The following is a 19,943-nucleotide window of genomic DNA, read 5'->3' as shown; positions in this document are numbered from 1 at the left end:
TCTGAATATTTCCCAATATTTTTTTAAAAAATGTTTCGGTAGTGGAGTAATTTTTAAAATGTGTAATTTATTCCATAAGCTGTATACAGTTCGAAAATTCAGAACCTGTTTTAGTGTCAGAAGAAATAACCTTGAAAATAATAAGCTAAAAATTATTCCGACCTCTCAGGGACTGTAGATGAACCACCCCAAGGATCTGTCAATGACCTTATCTTTCTTATCTTACTAGAAAAATGCAGTACTGCACTCTGTCCATCATAAACTTCAAGGACCCTTTTATCCACTTCCAAGATTCTGCAAGAGGACATAGCTACCTTTCCGATGCCTTGTGTTAGTTTGTAACTATTAATTTATAGGAGGGGATGCTGAGAATCAGATCCTGTAAAATTAATCTAAGCCTTGAAAAGCACATAGAACTGAAAGAGGAAGCGGGAAAGAATGTCGCTCTCCCAACTTCCCCCTTCCGCTCGATTAAAAAGCTAACCGTCTTCCCCACCTCATCATCAAGGGACCAGGGAACAGATGTGGGGGTCAGAGCCTTCATAGGAACTGGGCAAGACCTCAGGTGCCATTGTGTCGACAGGAACCATATGGTGATCCATGCTTTGTAGAAGCTAGCCTACCCTGAAGGAGAACAGTAGGTCACACATCTCACTGCGCCAAGTGAAATGTCATGCAACAAGGAAAAGGGGAAGGGACTGTTCAACTATAGCATAGGAGCCTGAATCCAAAAGGACACTGCCAGAACTGAAGGATATTTTTATTAAGAAACCAGAAGCATTTTTACTTGGCATTGTAGGAGATTATATAAAAAGAAAGGGCTGTAAATTATTTCTATATGCAATGACGGCAGCAAGAATATTATTGGCACAAAATTGGAAACAAGAAGAATTACCGACAAAAGAAGAATGCATAATTAGATAAATTAACAGGAAGAATTCGAAATCTCCGGGACCAGAGATTCACAGAAGACTGGCATAAATTTACGGACTATTTGGAGAGTAATTGTGATGATCATATTACGCTTGTAGGTTTGCAAGAAGTTTTGTAAGGTGGATTATTTGAAATATTGCGGGGGGGGAGGTAACGAGGGGGACTGTTAGTTAAGATAATTAAAGGCAATAGGAACTTAAGAAATGCAGAATAAGTTATAAGAACGGAAGACCATCAGAGGGGCTGATGGAAGTCCAAAAAGATTGTATAAGATGCGAAGTTCTGTTGTATGAATGATAACTGATATGTAAAAAATAATAAAAAATATATTCTTTTAAAAAAGAAAAAGAACTGAAGGATATTGTTTGCTTGTTATCAGGAATTGGTGGCAAGTTGTCTGGGCACAGGAAGCAAAAAGCATCACCTTTCAGACTGAAGGCAAAGCTCAACTTACAAGCAGTGGTCTTCAGCAAACATCCAATGTCTTTGCCATTCTTGTTGCCTTTGTTTTTCTTCAAGCTTGTTGGCCTATAATAGGAAGGCATCAAAACAAGGTGTCATCTCAGCAGGTAAAAAATAATTAGCAGAGGTCAGCCAGAAGCTAAACACACACATGCCGAGAGAAGGTCCAAATATATAAAGTTAATCTTGATTCTCTGCAGCTGTATTTTTCTGCAATCTTCTTGTTCCTTATTACAGTGGTACCTCGGGTTAAGTACTTAATTCATTCTGGAGGTCCGTTCTTAACCTGAAACTGTTCTTAACCTGAAGCACCACTTTAGCTAATGGGGCCTCCTGCTGCCGCCGCGCCGCCGGAGCCCAATTTCTGTTCTTATCCTGAAGCAAAGTTCTTAACCTGAAGCACTATATCTGGGTTAGCAGAGTGTGTAACCTGAAGCGTATGTAATCCGAGGTACCACTGTACTAGTTAATATATTTTATTTATTTCATGCATTTTTATCCTGCCCTTTCCCCAATGGGCTCGGGGTGCCATACATGGCTTCTTCTCTGTTTTATTCTTAAATCTCAAACTTATGAGTAGCCTAGCAGGCCCCATAGCCAAGTAGGGATCTGGGCAGATGCTAACTATTACACCTGCTCTCATTTGAGGGCCTGTTTAAAACCAGACACACAGGACAATGAAAAAAATGTACAAGTGTAACAGTGACTTATTCCCCCACCCCCTGACACAATTCACAAGGGCCAACCTCATTAAAGGGTACCAGGGTTTCATTACTAGCAGTTTGTGTGATGCTGGTCAGCTTTGGACTTGCGCTGATGCTTTAGTATCGATCCTCCCTTCCCTCCGGCTGCTGAGGATATTGGAAGCTTTGGCTTATCTTTTCAATTAATAATGGTTTGATATTCTGGTCAAATGCAAAACCATGGTTAATCTTAACTATGGTTACTTTAGGGATCTTCCCCGGGTCATAAACCATGGCTTAAAGTTGACTTTCTCCCAGGGTGGGTTTGATTTAAATCACGATTTAAATCACTAGTCAGTAAAGACTTGATTTAAATCTTTTTTCTTTTCTTTTTTCCAGAAAGACTCATTCTTGCTGGTATAATCTTAATATTTACAACCAGAGGAAGGTTTCATTTTTGGAATAATAAATTTTCAGAGTAGTTTTTACAGTTATATCAAAAATTACTTGACTGTTAGGTCCAGTCGCGGATGACTCTGTGATTGCGGTGCTCATCTCGCTTTACTGGCCGAGGGAGCCGGCGTTTGTCTGCACACAGCTTCCAGGTCATGTGGCCAGCATGACCAAGCCGCTTCTGGCAAACCAGAGCAGCACACAAAAACGCCGTTTACCTTCCCGCCGGAGTGGTACCTATTTATTTACTTGAACTTTGATGTGCTTTTGAACTGCTAGGTTGGCAGGAGCAGGGACCAAGCAACAGGAGCTCAACCCATTGCGGGGATTTGAACCGCCAACCTTCTGATCGGCAAGCCCTAGGCTCTGTGGTTTAGACCACAGCGCCACCCGCGTCCTGGCAAGTAATTATAACTATATTTCCATCAAGTAGCATCAGTTTGCTTGAAGGGCACATCCACACGCCCATTTGCAAGGGGTACATGAGGGGGGAAAATGTTAAAATGGCCTGAGTGGGTCTTCTTACTTTCTCTCTCTGGATCATTTTCATTTTTAAAATGTCAGCTTCTTCAGCTTCTCTTTTGCGTCTTTCATATTCTTCTTTCTTCAGCTACAAGGAGAGAGAGAGAGAAAGTTCTGTCACTTTACAGACCAGACACCTGCAAGCTAACTTTTACCCTTCTCACATTTCAGGGAGGAAACTGACAAACAGAACCTCGAAACCAAAAAAAGTATTTGCTGGCAAATGTAAACGTGCTATCGAATTCAATGTGCACCTTAATTTTCGCAACGTAATTTGGCCAAAAAATGGTGAGCACTAGATTTGAGTAAATAGAGTATTTTATGGCTGTAACAACTTTATTTGTTTTTTAACAGACACAGACACACCCTGGGACCTTGTGGTAAACAGCAGTTAAGGAATCTTGTAAAATAAAAAAATAAAGGATAATTATTGAGTTCAGAAATTTCTGCTTCAGAATTTTATCCTCTTGTGACCAGTGTTTCCATGCACTTGTTTCCTTTACAAAAAAAAAAGTTAAGGTAAAGCAACAAATTCATCTACTGGTTCCATGCTGTGACCAAGGAACTGACAGTCGCATCCTGCCTGACCTTTTGCTGGTATTTAGATTGGATGTGCTCAAGTTGCTGTTTCTGCCTCACTTCGGCCTCCGATATTCTTCCACCTATAAATACAAAAATGCATCATCTGTTCTGAAGTTCACTCTCAACAAAATGGCATTATCAGAGGCAGCATTAAACTACATTGTATGCTAGCTGAGGGATTCATTGCTGACACAATGGTTATGGCTACAAAAAAAACAACAACTTGCAGATGCAGGGACGTATCCAGGACATCCCCAGTGAATGTCAACAGGGAGACAAAACCCCACCTAGGACAATATATTTAATTCTCTACATAGCACTATCCGTTAGTTTGGGAGAGGGAGATGATGTTTAACCCTGTATTGTTCTGCAAGACGATTACTTTTAATTTCTGAGTTTCTTGCCCTTTTTTCTTCCCCAGTTTTTGCAAGCCCCACCCCAGGACAGACACTGGGGAAGTTTTGAAGGCTGCTCATGGCAGAGGCTATTCACCACTACCCCCCACCCCCAGTAAAACAAGTAAACATTAAAGACAGGAAACTATTCCTTAATGCTGGAAGAGACCTTTGTTGAATGGCGTAGATCAGGCACGTCCAACAGGTAGATCAATCAGATCAATCACACCCCAAAGAAGCTCAGAAACTTTGGCTCCCCTTAAAATGGGGTTATCCCCTTAAAATGGGGTTGATCACTGCCAGTTTTTAACTCTGTGAGTAGAACGCAGTCTCTTGAGAGCTGGCTGCTGTACGGATGCATGTGTGACCTTGGGGTGCAGAGCACACTCCCCTTCACAGATAAAGCCACAGCTGTCTGAACATCATGCCTTCTGTCTAACCTTTTGCGGTCTCAGTAGTCTACGGTGTCCTTTCTGTAACCTTTGTCTCTTTAGTCATACATTGTGCAAGGGGGAAATGACGCGGTGGAAACAGGTGCCAAAATAACTTTGTACCACCCCCACGATCCTGGGACTGGAAGATGTGTAAAGGTCACAGCCCAAAATGTATCTGCCTGGGTTGGCATATTGTGTCAATAAAAGGAGCCTCCACAGAGCTGGCCGGCAGCTTGCTTGCAGCTCACCTGTGCACAGCTCACCTGCATTATCAACTCCTGCCTCATGTCCATCACTTCAGGCCACCCCGGCGTAGATCTTACGCATGAGAAGTAAAGGTAAAGGGACCCCTGACCATTATGTCCAGTCGTGACCAACTCTGGGGTTGCGGCGCTCATCTCGCTTTATTGGCCAAGGGAGCCGGTGTACAGAGGGACCGACTCTGGGGTTGTGGCACTCATCTCGCTTTATTGGCCGAGGGAACCGGCGTTCAGCTTCTGGGTCATGTGGCCAGCATGACTAAGCCACTTCTGGCGAACCAGAGCAGCGCACGGAAACGCCCTTTAACTTCCCGCTAGAGCGGTACCTATTTATCATCTTGCACTTTGACATGCTTTCAAACTGCTAGGTTGGCAGGAGCAGGGACCGAGCAACGGGAGCTCACCCTGTCATGGGGATTTGAACCGCCAACCTTCTGATCAGCAAGTCCTAGGCTCTGTGGTTTAACCCACAGCGCCACCCGCGTCTGTAGACATGAGAAAGGATACTGCTAATGGAAATGAAGGTTCCAGGAGGCATAATGTAGCACTATACAGTATTAAATTCTGCTTCCAGCAGAATGCCTCTGCAGCACTGAAGAGCTCTCGTGTGGAAGCAACCCGACTATTGCTTAGTCAATGTTTGGAGCAGATATTCTGGGCTTCTGCCTCTACTCAACACATCATTGCTATTTTCCATCACTTCCGTCAGTTTATTCAAGCTATTCAATAGTGAAATTTTGATATTCCAGGTAAGTTTATGAAGTACATTACATGGTTGACTCAGGGCAAAATGCTAACATGGCCACAATCACTTAACGCAAAGTGATAAACAGTTCCAATCATGTTTTTCAGGCACAAACTATTTATAAACCCATGCTAGTTATTGCTTGGGACTCCATTACGGAAGAGACAATGAGTTCTGTCATCTAATTTGCTTTTATCCCTGGCTTTGTAGATCAGCTAGACACTGGAGCTGCCTGCCTGGGTGTCAGCTGTGGAAGTGGAATATTTCAATAATTATGGGAATTCCTACACTATTTGTTCAAGGTTACCAAGTGTGTGATATAAAGCTTCAAAGTTATAGAAGCCTGATGATCTGGCCACTGAAGCTTCCATTTCCCCAAAGAGAGGAAGTTTTAATTCTCACAACAATTGAACAGTGGGAAACAATCGGAATTCTTCAAAATAAGCCCAGAAAAACACAGCATCTCAAATGTATTTCCCTTTCCCCCACTTGTTCGCTTACCCAGTTTCTGGGGTGTCAAGGTAATTAGCCCCGGCCTGTGCCGTTCCTTCCATTTCTCCAGGTCTTCCAACTCTTTGGTAGCAACTGAAATATGGTAAGTGAAGCAAAGAGTCAAAATACTGCAAGGAAAAGGTATCAGGCCAGGCAGAAAATAAATGGCCCTCACATGTCTCACATGGTTAATGGTGGACTCAAGTGCTGCTTGAGGCAAAATGGGAATGTGTCACTGCATTGGTGGCAAGGTGCCCACAGGGGCTTCTGCTGCTTGAGGCAGTCACCCCAACTTGCCTTGTGGGTGGGCCGGCCCTGGAGAGCAAGGCTCTGCAACCCATCGACGCCCATGACTTCTACAGGGCACTATAATTTGCAAAAGTGAACTTTAGGCCACTTGCAAGGTGTAGGCTTGCTTCCAACGACACATTTGTAGGATTACACTGTAATAGCTGAAGTCCGCCATGATACCCTGACCACAGGGGCAGAGGTTTTGCAGAAGTGAAAGGAGTGAGATCCAATTCAGTCGATATTTCAGTGGATATACAAAATGCAGAAGTGAGGTTGTAGTCCTCATCATACTTTCAAGACAGAACGGAAAGATCTCATCAGATCCACCCACGTGCAATTGAATTGCAATGGCCGTATGTTTGTTTATACTTTAATAACATATGAGTTGCCCAATAAAAATAATTTCAAGCTGAAAAAAGCTATAAAAAAGTAAAGGTAAAGGACCCCTAACAGTTAAGTCCAGTCGCAGACGACCCTGGGGTTGCGGAGCTCATCTTGCTTTACAGGCCAAGGGAGCCGGCGTTTGTCCGCAGACAGTTTTTCCGGGTCATGTGGCCAGCATGACTAAGCTGCTTCTGGCACAACGGAACACCGAAACCAGAGCAGTGCATGGAAACACCATTTACCTTCCCACCGTAGCGGTACCTATTTATCTACTTGCACTTTAACGTGCTTTTAAACTGCTATGTTGACAGGAGTTGGGACCGAGCAACGGGAGCTCACCCCGTCAGCAGGATTCAAACTGCGACCTTCTGATTGGCAAGCCCAAGAGGCTCAGTGGTTTAGACCACAGCGCCATCCGCATCCCGATAAAAGCTATTGAGCACACCAATTAGCAGGTGCACTTTGTTAAAACTGAAGCATAAGGAGCTGCCTGTTACCATTTACTAATCTAGCCCAGATGGTTTGAGGCACTTTCATACATCATCTGCAACTTTCTAGATTAGTGACACCCATCCTCTTCTCAGGACTTGTCAGCAAGAAGGAAGACTTGTGAGCAAGTGTCTATTCCTGCCCACAAAGGCAACATACAACCCAGGAACTGATACGCTATGAAGAGGTTCGTCAACAGGATCACGTACTTACTTTTCTGTAACTGATTCCTCCTTACTGGATTTGGAGGAATCACAGCAAAGGCACCCAGACTAGAGAGGTTGCAGGTTGGAAGAAGAGACACGGGAGGGAGAGAGAGAAAATACATTACTATCTAGCCTTCACTAGATGTGTCTTTAGATTGCTGTAGATTTTTAGTTGTATTTATTTCATTTGAGACAAGGACATTCATATGCCACCCTCCAAAACTATTTCTTGCACAGATCCAGTCTTTCCTCTCAATGGAAAATGATGGTGATGGTTGCTATGAAATATGGCAACCATATTTCATAAAAGTAAAAAACCAATGTTTTATAGTAGAATTACTGAAATTAATGGGCATAACTTAGTCATGCTCATTAATTTCAATGGGTCTCCTCTGAGTAAAAACACGGGTACACATAGAGTACACATTGCTATCCAATGCACTCCCACTATTTTTGAAGCCATATTTACACGTTACCTACAATCCATATCAATTTTGTAGTTTCTAGATCAGGCAAAGGCAAACTCCAGCCCTCCACATGTTTTGGAACTACAATTCCCACCATCCCTAGCTAACAGGACCAGTGTTCAGAGATGATGGGAATTGTAGTCTCAAAACATCTGGAGGGGCGAAGTTCTAGATAACCACTGGTATTTGCTGTGTTCTTCTTCAAATCTGCTTCAATGCAACTAGAAAAGTTGGGCCACATTCTCATGTTGAATCTGGTGTGTGCATTTGAGAGAATCATTGTGCATGTTCAGATGAATGAGCATTCACAGGTGACACCTTCACAAACAGGGGTTCTGTGTGTGCGCGCATTGCAGGGGCAGGAAAACCAAGCAGGTAACGTTTGTTGGGTGAAGACATCCCCGGCCCCTCTCTGGTGTGTACAGCAAAGGGCAAATGTGAATTGAAATTCAGAGGGAGAAGGTAAATTACTTCAACATTTAAGCCATTAATGTGTACACAGCCACAGCTCAATACCATCCATAGTTTCATTTTGCCAGCTATGAAAAGACACAGCTGCTTCTCTCCCGAAATGTATGAAGCTAAATAAATCTGAAAGAAAACTCCAGAAAGAGAAGCCCTAAAGAAAAGAAAAAAGACTCACTTGGGATCAATTTAATTGTATATTGCCTTGGAAGAATTATCCTGAAACACAGGCCATAAATAATTATAGTAAGTAATATATAAATAGTTCGTTCGTATTTCTTTTAATTAGTATTTATCAGAAGAAATATGAACTTAAGCATTTTCAGAATGGCTGCCCTAGTGCTTCTATTTGCTTCTTTACCTATTCTAACCTCTCTGGTACTTTGCACAGAAAACAAAATTTTTCCTTCACCGCTGCCACCACCCTACCTGAAGTTATGCTGCCTTCTCCCTGCTACAGAGGAAGACGAGTGGTGAATGTGTCCTTACAGACGCTTCTGAAGTTGGAAGGATGTATTTTTATTTCCCAGGACAAAACTTCCTAGATCATAATCGTAATGTCTGCTGCCAAGCGCAGTAGCAGAACTCTGTCACAGCCCGGCCAGATTCTCATTTCATTTCCTTGGCATCAAAGTTAAAGGCTTGTGTAGCTTTTGGTAATAGCAAAAGATAGATTCTACCATTTTTTTTTTAGATATGAGAAAGTTGTGGCATACACAGGAAACGTCAGCACATGGGGAAAAGGCAACAAATCTTATTTTATTATGCAGACAGAGGCCTTCGCTCAGTTCTGTGAGACGCTTACAGAACACTGCCTGGGAACAAGAGCCCTTCTATACAATCTGTCAAGGCAAGATCCAAATACATTTAACACTTTGTATGACAGCTCTGCAAGTCAGCAAGAATAGCAATGACACCTGTAAGGAAAGGAGAAGCCAAAGTGATTTATAAGTTGGAGCACAGGAGGAAAGGGTTGCCAAACACTAGCAGAGAATTAAAGAGATACCCAAAGACTAGACTGCACACACCCTAATTTCCTTTTTTAGTATGATATCCCTGTTTATTGTACATCATTAGAGAGTGATGATAACATATGGTGCATCTAAACTCAGCAATATTCTGAGTTCGGTGGGGGGGATTAAAAATGCAATGTGGCAGTTTGACCTAATTTACCTTTGTTGCAAAACTGCTGCATTTTCGCACAATACGTCTCTTGCTGACCCTTTTCTATATGACATGTTTTCAGTTAATTAGGCACACGAACGTGTAGCAAATGGATTTTAACATCTGTACAACCTAATTATGTAATTTCTGCGCCCTGCAGAAATGCAAGCGGTCGCTTCTCAGGCTGACTGCTCTTAAAGCTTTCATTAGAGAGTTGCTGTAAGAAACTATCAATATCAGCTTGCATCTGATCTGTGTACATCAGTGTTTCTGTTATGTACTGAAGTTCTCACCCTGGGCCAGCAGGGGGATACTGTATAGTTTTCACTCAGGTCCACATATGCAAATAAGGGATTGAAAGTGATGTTCAGTGATTGGATAGTTACAGAAAGTTGTTACAGTTGCGTTGTAGTGGAGCTCTATATAAGCAGGCTGGCTGAACCCTTCCGTTCAGTTCTGTTCTGGCCTGTGAATAAACAAGAGCTGTTTGAAGAATCGCTGTGTCGGCTGATATGTTCACCCACATATGAATGTGGCCCCCTTCTGACCTTGTTTCCTTCCTGTGGCACCCATGGACGTAGTCAAGGGGAGGCAGGGGGGCAGCTGCCCCCCAATAAGAAAAAAGTCAATACAAATCTGAGGTTCTGCCTTCCCCCCAAGAAAAATCCTGTAGAAAGGTAGAAAGGTAGCTATTTAAATGCTTTGCTTGTAAATAGGAGATGTTTTATTTATACTTTTATAATTTACACAAAATACAATTACATAAAATGATAGGAACATAATGAAATAATGTTGAAGCAGAAAAACAGAATCATGGAACTGGAAGGGACCCCAAAGGTAATCTTTCTAGTGCAGCCCCCTGCAATGTAGGAAACTCAGCTAAAGCATCCATGACAGAAGGCCATCCAGCCTCTGCTTAAAAACCTCCCAGGAAGGTGCACAGGGAGTTCTGTATATATGGGAGAATTTTAAAAAGCAAGTGGTCCTCACTGACATGCTGGAAAAAGATCTTGTCATCTAAAGGAGCCCTGGCTGCCTAGATCAGGCTTCCTCAACCTCGGCCCTCCAGATGTTTTTGGCCTACAACTCCCATGATCCCTAGCTAGCAGGACCAGTGGTCAGTGATAATGGGAAATGTAGTCTCAAAACATCTGGAGGGCCGAGATTGAGGAAGCCTGGCATAGATAAAACCCGACAGACCTGGGAGTAAGACCCACTGAATTCAGTGCGGCTTTCTTCTGGTCCATATAGTTAAAGCCATGGTTTTCCCAGTAGTGATATATGGAAGTGAGAGCTGGACCATAAAGAAGGCTGATCGCCAAAGAATTGATGCTTTTGAATTATGGTGCTGGAGGAGACTCTTGAGAGTCCCATGGACTGCAAGAAGATCAAACCTCTCCATTCTTAAGGAAATCAGCCCTGAGTGCTCACTGGAAGGACAGATCCTGAAGCTGAAGCTCCAGTACTTTGGCCACCTCATGAGAAGAGAAGATTCCCTGGAAAAGACCCTGATGTTGGGAAAGATGGAGGGCACAAGGAGAAGGGGACGACAGAGGACGAGATGGTTGGACAGTGTTCTCGAAGATACGAACATGAGTTTGACCAAACTGCGGGAGGCAGTGGAAGACAGGAGTGCTTGGAGTGCTCTGGTCCATGGGGTCACGAAGAGTCGGACATGACTAAATGACTAAACAACAACAACATTCTTCTGAGTAGACACTTTGTTATTTACTAGGTGCATGTCAGCAGCACCAGACGACCCCACCCCTTGCAGAGCTGGCCCCTGCGCCCCTTGGCAACATCCGAAGACCCTGATGCGCTAGGCGCTGGGGTGGATTGCACCCTGCGCATTGCAGAGTCAGGCCCAGGCTGCCACCGGACCCAGCACTGGCAACAGCAAAAAAGCAGCTCCGGCTCTCCCAACCCTACCCACTGCCACCTCAAAACCGCACTTACCTGACCTGGGGGTTCTGGACTGTGGGCTCTACTGATTTAAGCGGGAGACCAGCAAACCAAATACTGACAAAACGGAGATAGTTATCCAACCTGAGATTTAGGAGCCCTGCCTATTCTCGATAGGACTGCCATCTCTCTCAGGGAGCATCTACATAACTTGTGAGGACTCCTGGATCCAACATTGTCCCTAGAGATGAAAATGTATTTTGTGGCCTTCTTTTGGCTTCAGATGGTTCCCGTTAGGACCATTTCTGGACAGAGAGTGTTTGGCCACAGTACAGTGGTACCTCGGGTTAAGTACTTAATTCGTTCCAGAGGTCCATTCTTAACCTGAAACTGTTCTTAACCTGAGGTACCACTTTAGCTAATGGGGCCTCCCGCTGCTGCTGCGCCACCGCTGCACGATTTCTGTTCTCATCCTGAAGCAAAGTTTTTAATGTGAGGTAATATTTCTGGGTTAGCAGAGTCTGTAACCTGAAGCATATGTAACCCGAGGTACCACTGCATCTTGTGCTCTGGTCATTTCCCAGCTGCCTTACTTTAACACACTCCACGTGGAGCTGCCATTGCTACGTTTTTAATCAATTCAGTCAGGTGCAATAACAGGACACCAATTCTAGAAGAATTACTCCATTGTCTGCCTGTTCACTTCCTGGACCAATTGAAGGTGCATGTTAAAGCCTCAGACAACACTCATCAAGGACCCCCTCTCCCTATTCTAGCCTGCCTGCGCCTTCCGTCTGGGGCTGAGGAGTGGCATCTTCTTCAGCTTCCACCATCTATGGAAATCCATTACGTGGCAACACATGAGAGACCCTAATGGGCAATGGCACTCTGGGTATAGACTGCTTTCTCCTCAAAGCGGTCTGACTGGCACCAACTCTGTCGCTTTGGGATATGTCTTCATCCAGGCATTTTCAGAGTTTTAGTTTTGATTGCTTAACCCAGCTGTGCTATTGATAGTTTTAGCAGTCTTAATTTGTTATGCTTGTGAAATTCTATTTCTGAGGTTTGGTTATTTTGTTTGTGGCACTGTGCCCCGATACCGATACGGACAAAGGGTGGATTGCACATTTTGTAATAATGTAAGAAGTAGCTTAGGGACGCGGGTGGCGCTGTGGGTTAAACCACAGAGCCTAGGACTTGCCGATCAGAAGGTCGGCAGTTTGAATCCCCGCGACGGGGTGAGCTCCCGTTGCTCAGTCCCAGCTCCTGCCCACCTAGCAGTTCAAAAGCACGTCAAAGTGCAAGTAGATAAATAGGTACCGCTCTGGCGGGAAGGTAAACGGCGTTTCTGTGTGCTGCTCTGATTCGCCAGAAGCAACTTAGTCATGCTGGCCACATTACCCGGAAACTGTACACTGGCTCCCTCAGCCAGTAAAGCGAGATGAGCGCCGCAACCCCAGAGTCGGCTATGACTGGACCTAATGGTCAGGGGTCCCTTTACCTTTACTAAGAAGTAGCTTTCAAATACAGTGTTACCTCAGGTTACATACGCTTCAGGTTACAGACTCCGCTAATCCAGTAATAGTGCTTCAGGTTAAGAACTTTGCTTCAGGATGAGAACCGAAATTGTGCTTAGGGGGCACGGCAGCAGCAGGAGGCCCCATTAGCTAAAGTGGTGCTTCAGGTTAAGAACAGCTTCAGGTTAAGTACGGACCTCCGGAACGAATTAAGTACCTGAGGTACCACTGTACATTTTTGTTTTTTAATACAAGCCTGTTTTGAATTGGTAGGGCATTTTTGCAGGAAGCTATGCTCATCATTGACTACAAACAATACATCCTAGGTTCCCATGCTGCTGCTCACGCTGCAGCGGAAACAATCAAACTCTTAGGGAAACAGCTTCTTCTTAGGACCCAGTTGGATGGGTCCAGAAGACTCCCAATAACTCAGCAGGGCAAAAAGCAGCTCAGGGAAAGAGATTAAGCGAAATTACATGGAGAAAAATGATTCTCACATAAACTCTCAGTACTGCAGCCCTCATTTATCCAGTTTGGAGCCCCATGCAGCCTTTTAAAGTACGCATTGGCAGCTATGATAACGGCACTCTCATTTTGTCTACATTAGACTTCAGAATAATGCTGTTGGAGTGCTTGAGGGAGGTGGTGATCAGATCATGAACTGATTAGTGAAAAAGCCCCCAACAGTTTATTCAAAACCCAATTCCAATTAACCAAAAGCTGAGCTAACAAGCAGAGTGCATTTTGTTGTTCCAATTTTGTGGATTGTCTTGATTTCGGAATGTATTCGAAAACAGCAACACACAAGGACTGAGTAGTTGCACCTAAAAGGTAAAGGGTAAAGGGACCCCTGACCATTAGGTCCAGTCATGACCGACTCTGGGGTTGCGGTGCTCATCTCGCTTTATTGGCCGAGGGAGCCGGCATACAGCTTCATGTGGCCAGCATGACTAAGCTGCTTCTGGCGAACCAGAGCAGCACACAGAAATGCCGTTTACCTTCCCGCCGGAGCGGTACCTATTTATCTACTTGCACTTCGACGTGCTTTCGAACTGCTAGGTTGGCAGGAGCAGGGACTGAGCAACGGGAGCTCACCCCATCGCGGGGATTCGAACCGCCGACCTTCTGATCGGCAAGCTCTAGGCTCTGTGGTTTAACCCACAGCACCACCCGCGTCCTAAGAGACAATTAATGTTGTATTCAAGCTTCTAAAAAACTGAGTACTGGAAATGCCACAACAAACTGAGCTAGTGGATTTACTAAACACTTCCTATTTTTACTTCCTGCTACGTAGCCATGGGAGTTTTCCAGAGCATGACTCAATAAAGTTTCTAGGCAGGGTGTGGTCTTGTAAAGCTTCCCAAACTCCCCTTTGCAAGATGAGAAATGTCTACACGCTACACCAAAGGAGGTTTCACATGCTTTGCGCATGAGAGCTGGCCGCCTTCAATGGAGACAGAAGTTTTGACCAGACCTGCTGTTTGGTTTTCTCTCCATACCTGTAGGAACAGTTTGGCTGCTTCCCACAAATGACTCCTAAAGACTCATGAATATGCCAGTTAGGGCTCAACCACACTTAATATATAATAATAATTTATTATTTATACCCCGCCATCTGGCTGAGTTTCCCCAGCCACTCTGGGCGGCTCCCAATCAAGTGTTAAAAACATTACAGCATTAAATATTAAAAACTTCCCTGAACAGGGCTGCCTTCAGATGTCTTTTAAAGATAGGATAGCTGCTTATTTCCTTCACAGCTGAAGGGAGGGTGTTCCACAGGGAGGGCGCCACTACCGAGAAGGCCCTCTGTCTGGTTCCCTGTAACCTCACTTCTCGCAATGAGGGAACTGCCAGAAGGCCCTCGGCACTGGATCTCAGTGATTGGGCTGAACGATGGGGGTGGAGACGCTCCTTCAGGTATACAGGACCGAGGCTGTTTAGGGCTTTAAAGGTCAGCACCAACACTTTGAATTGTGCTCGGAAACATACTGGGAGCCAATGCAAATCTCTCAGGACCGGTGTTATGTGGTCCCGGCAGCCACTCCCAGTCACCAGTCTAGCTGTTGCATTCTGGATTAATTGCAGTTTCCGGGTCACCTTCAAAGGTAGCCCCACATAGAGCGTGTTGCAGTAGTCCAAGCGCGAGGTAACTAGAGCATGCACCACTCTGGCGAGACAGTCCGCGGGCAGGTAGGGTCTTAGCCTGCATACCGAATTAACCTGCACCTCCATGGACAGCTGTGAGTCCAGAATGACTCCCAGGCTGCGCACCTGGTCCTTCAGGGGCACAGTTACCCCATTCAGGACCAGGGAATCCCCCACACCCACCCGCCCCCTGTCCCCCCAAAACAGTACTTCTGTCTTGTCAGAATTCAACCTCAATCGTTAGCCGCCATCCATCCTCCAACCGCCTCCAGGCACTCACACAGGACCTTCACCGCCTTCACTGTTTCTGATTTGAAAGAGAGGTAGAGCTGGGTGTCATCTGCATATTGATGGACACCCAGCCCAAGCAGGACTTCTGCTCAGTGGCGTAGCGTGGGGGGGTGCAGGGGGGGCCGGCCGCACCGGGCGCAACATCTGGGGGTTAGGGTTAGGGGGCGCAAATCCATGGGTTAGGGGGCGCAAATTACTTGCCTTGCCCCGGGTGCTGACAACCCACGCTACGCCACTGCTTCTGCTTGTCCTGCTGCTTTCTCACAGGGAAGCCCCCTCATTACCACTGAACTGGAGAAAATGTCAACCGGGTTTCAATGGATCGCCATCCGCTCCACTTCAGCGGAAAATGACAGGTTTTTCCAGGGAGAGCTGTGGGACAAACGGTAAACCGCAGGGACCTGTGCTTTCTAGGTGAGGGAGAAGTGGAATTGTGCACAAACTGTATTATAATAGGGCTGGTAGTACAGTAACAAGACCTTGTTAGCATCATTCGCATTAGATAGCAGCATACTTTGAAAACCGAAGTAGTTTACTGGACTTTGTAAGGGCCGTTTTATCCAGATACTTTACAAATTCAACCCAAAAGCTTCTATGACCACAAAGAGGTTCTTGAAATATATTATTTGGCAGTCGACAACTAGGTTTCTTAATGACAGGCCTGTGCAGGCTAATACTAGAGTTTGATACACTACAACGAAGCAGCGCTACACTAAATAAATAAACGAATAAATGCCACCCACTGGGAACAAGTCGAGAGTGGATAGGAAACAAGGGCCGAAGGAGATTACTGGGGTCCCTATTGAAATGAAGGGAAGAGAATAACGAGCTTCAGAGAAAGCAAGAAATATACAATGCAATACAATCGCCATGAATGCAACTGACCGGTGGAAAACACATCCTGAAAAGGGAAGCAACGCATGTACTTTTGCAAACCAAGAAAGTCTTCAGTAAGAAATTATTTTTTAAAAGAAATAAAGCAAGAAATAGATCCTAACACGGGACGAATGAGACGGCTCTGCTTATCTTTCCTTTTTATTATTTCAGACGGGGGAGTTTGAGGGCGCCCGGGCTACTTACTGCTGCGGCCGCTGCTCCTGCCCGCCCTCCGGCCCCGAAGCGCCCCCATCCCGGGGGCTGGCAGAGGCGTCGCCCGGCGAGGCGCCCCTTGGCAAGGGAGACGGAGAAGCCGAAGGCGTCCAGCTCATGGCTCCGGCTGCAAGGACTCAGCCGGCGGATACACGCGCGCCCAGAACAGCAGCTCCCTCGCCCAGCCGCAGGAAACGAAATCGAAAGTTTGCCGCAGGCGCTTTACTTTCGCTTTCCCCGCCAAGACGCGCCCCGCCCTCGAACACACGCCCCCTCGCCTCACCTGCCGCGGGACACAGGTGGTCTCCATGAAGGATGGAGTCACACCCCCCCAGGGGCCCAAATGCGCGGGGCCGCCCCCGCTGAGCATGCTCGGTTGCAGGGCCAGCCTGGATCCCACTTACCCGCGAGTAAGCGCCATGCAAACATGCGCTGGATTATGGAGAAAGCTAGAGAGTTCCAGAAAGACATCTACAGTGGTACCTCTGGTTACATACGCTTCAGGTTACAGACTCTGCTGATCCAGAAATAGTGCTTAAGGTTAAGAACTTTGCTTCAGGATGAAAACAGAAATCGTGCTCCGGCGGCGCGGCGGCAGCAGGAGGCCCCATTAGCTAAAGTGGTCTTCAGGTTAAGAACAGTTTCAGGTTAAGTACAGATCTGCGGAACGAATTAAGTACTTAACCCGAGGTACCACTGTACTTCTGCTTCATTGACTATGCAAAAGCCTTTGACTGTGTCGACCACAGCAAACTATGGCAAGTTCTTAAAGAAGTGGGAGTGCCTGATCACCTCATCTGTCTCCTGAGAAATCTCTATGTGGGACAAGAAGCTACAGTTAGAACTGGATATGGAACTGATTGGGAAAGAAGCACGACAAGGCTGTATATTGTCTCCCTGCTTATTTAACTTACATGCAGAATTCATCATGCGAAAGGCTGGGCTGGATGAATCCCAAGCCAGAATTAAGATTGCCGGAAGAAATATCAACAACCTCAGATATGCAGATGACACAACCTTGATGGCAGAAAGTGAGGAGGAATTAAAGAACCTTTTAATGAGGGTGAAAGAGGGGAGCGCAAAATATGGTCTGAAGCTCAACATCAAAAAAATGAAGATCATGGCCACTGGGCCCATCACCTCCTGGCAAATAGAAGGGAAAGAAATGGAGGCATTGAGAGATTTTACTTTCTTGGGCTCCGTGATCACTACAGATGGTGACAGCAGTCACGAAATTAAAAGACGCCTGCATCTTGGGAGAAAAGCAATGACAAACCTAGACAGCATCTTAAAAAGCCGAGACATCACCTTGCCGACAAAGGTCCGCATAATTAAAGCTATGGTTTTCCCAGTAGTGATGTATGGAAGTGAGAGCTGGACCATCAAGAAGGCTGATCACCGCAGAATTGATGCTTTTGAATTATGGTGGTGGAGGAGACTCTTGAGAGTCCCATGGACTGCAAGAAGATCAAACCTATCCATTCTTCAGGAAATCAGCCCTGAGTGCTCACTGGAAGGACAGATCCTGAAGCTGAGGCTCCAATACTTTGGCCACCTCATGAGAAGAGAAGACTCCCTGGAAAAGACCCTGATGTTGGGAAAGATTGAGGGCACAAGGAGAAGGGGACGACAGAGGATGAGATGGTTGGACAGTATTCTCGAAGCTACCAGCATGAGTTTGACCAAACTGCGGGAGGCAGTGGAAGACAGGAGTGCCTGGTGTGCTCTGGTCCATGGGGTTACGAAGAGTCGGACATGACTAAACGACTAAACAACAACAAGTGCCATGCAATGCAACAGGACCTGCTGTTGGGAAGGCATGGCTGGGCTGGCGCTGTAAGGCCTGTGTGCTGCCTCCACGCAGAGGAAGCTCAGGGACGAAGGAGGGCTCCCCACGACACCCACCCAAAGAGGAGGCAAACAAGGCCCAGCCCCTTGGCAGGTGCCACTTTCCTCAGCTCTGCCTCTCCAAATTCTCTCCCGGCACTGCGGCACAAGAGGGGCAGGACGAGCCCCATATGCACCCCACTGTGCTCATTGAGACACACTGCCTATTGACTGGGACCAGCGTTCTTGTGAGTTGCAAGTGGCAGCTCAGGGAACAATCCTATTGGCACGGTCCTCTGGTGCGGGTTCTGCGAGTCCCTCGCAGAGCTGTCAACCTTCCCTTTCTTTGTGGGAAATTCCCTTATTCCAGCGCCGCTTCCCGCTGCTATCACGGATTGTTAGATATCCCGTAGACTCTCCCCGGGACAGGTGAGGCTGCTGATCCCTTATTTTCAAATCTGAAAGTTTCAAATCTGAAAGTTTTCAAATCTGAAAGACCTATGGTCCCTTGCGCCCTAGGGTGTGGGTTGACGACTGTAGCCCCAATGTGGGAGAATTAAGGGGGGGACTAGATGCTGCGGGGCACTTCTGAGCAAGCCTGCCTAGTAGGCATGACAGGGAAAGGACATTCACTTTGCCAGAGCCAAGCCGTGCAGGGCAGTATGTATGGGAAGGTTACCTGGAAATGGTTACCTGGTAAGGCCTTTGCCAGTTCCAAGGTTTCCAGCCTTTCCTTTTGCTTTCCTGGGCCTAAAAAGGTAAAGGTAAAGGAACCCCTGACCATTAGGTCCAGTCTCGGACGACTCTGGGCTTGCAGCGCTCATCTCGCTTTATTGGCCGAGGGAGCCAGCGTACAGCTTCTGGGTCATGTGGCCAGTATGACTATGCCGCTTCTGGCGAACCAGAGCAGCGCACGGAAACACCGTTTACCTTCCCGCCAGTACCTATTTATCTACTTGCACTCTGACGTGCTTTTGAACTGCTAGGTTGGCAGGAGCAGGGACCGAGAAACGGGAGCTCACCCCGTCGCGGGGATTCGGACTGCCGACCTTCTGATCGGCAAGTCCTATGCTCTGTGGTTTAACCCACAACGTTAAACCACTGGGCCTGCTTTGTGCCTTTAACAACAGCCTGACGCAGAGCAGGCAAGTCTTTTCCCTCCGCTTATCTCCCAGCCAGGAGAAGTTCACCCACATAATTTCTGCTGCTGAAGCAAATACAGTTTGGCCCCACTGAAGTCAATAGGAATGTCCCAGAACACACTCTGAAAACGGCTTGCAATTTTCTAGACTGTTGTATGCAAACACATTTCTCTGGAATAATTCAGGTGACGTCTTTTCCCCCCTGTGCTTTTAATAGCCACACCACAGAAAGAATTTCTGGTGGAGACTTTTCTGGCATGGAAATGGGAGTTGTGGTGGTCTGCTGCTCTTTCTGGCATACAGAACCCCATAATTGTTGGGGGGGGGGCTCCCACCCGACACAGAAGAGCGATGTGTGTGTCAATCCTGCTTAAGAAAGGAGACCTTAAGGGCAAAACTAGGTGGTACACAGCATTTGTTTCAGTATGCAGTTTGCACCAATTCCATATAAAGTTGGAGAAGTAACCTAAAGCACAGATTGGGCAGGCAGGAAGGGGGAACGGAGCGCTTTACATGCCCCCCCTGGTTTTCCCTATCCATTTTTCTTCTGCTATGGGTTACTTTCAGAACTGGAGCCTCAAAAGATGACAGCCAGAGAGAAGC

The 19,943-nt window shown here is 46.2% G+C and overlaps 2 protein-coding genes across 8 annotated transcripts in view; one reads left to right on the top strand and one right to left on the bottom strand.

Annotated features, from left to right (window-relative positions):
* DGKH (diacylglycerol kinase eta) overlaps positions 1-19,943 on the top strand; it is a 764,231-nt gene that overhangs the window by 346,081 nt on the left and 398,207 nt on the right. The window lies entirely within an intron of this gene.
* Positions 1-19,943, bottom strand: part of EPSTI1 (epithelial stromal interaction 1) — a 37,295-nt gene that overhangs the window by 13,594 nt on the left and 3,758 nt on the right. For 3 of the 5 annotated variants that reach the window (XM_083624772.1, XM_083624773.1, XM_083624775.1), the window contains 5 exons: positions 7,339-7,397; positions 5,971-6,054; positions 3,642-3,715; positions 3,058-3,141; positions 1,388-1,461 (listed from right to left, as the gene is read on the bottom strand). In XM_083624772.1, the coding sequence (XP_083480898.1) occupies positions 1,388-1,461; positions 3,058-3,141; positions 3,642-3,715; positions 5,971-6,054; positions 7,339-7,397 (375 nt within the window). Of the gene's footprint in view, positions 1-1,387; positions 1,462-3,057; positions 3,142-3,641; positions 3,716-5,970; positions 6,055-7,338; positions 7,398-16,362; positions 16,611-19,943 lie in introns of those variants that run through there. The other 2 variants (XM_083624774.1, XM_083624776.1) reach the window with 2 other exon arrangements.

The sequence above is a fragment of the Podarcis filfolensis genome (assembly GCF_964270895.1).
Source record: "Podarcis filfolensis genome assembly, chromosome: 7".
NCBI classification, from domain to species: domain Eukaryota; kingdom Metazoa; phylum Chordata; class Lepidosauria; order Squamata; family Lacertidae; genus Podarcis; species Podarcis filfolensis.
The sequence above is the reverse complement of the archived record's forward strand: the minus strand, read 5'-3'. Positions and strand labels throughout refer to the sequence as shown.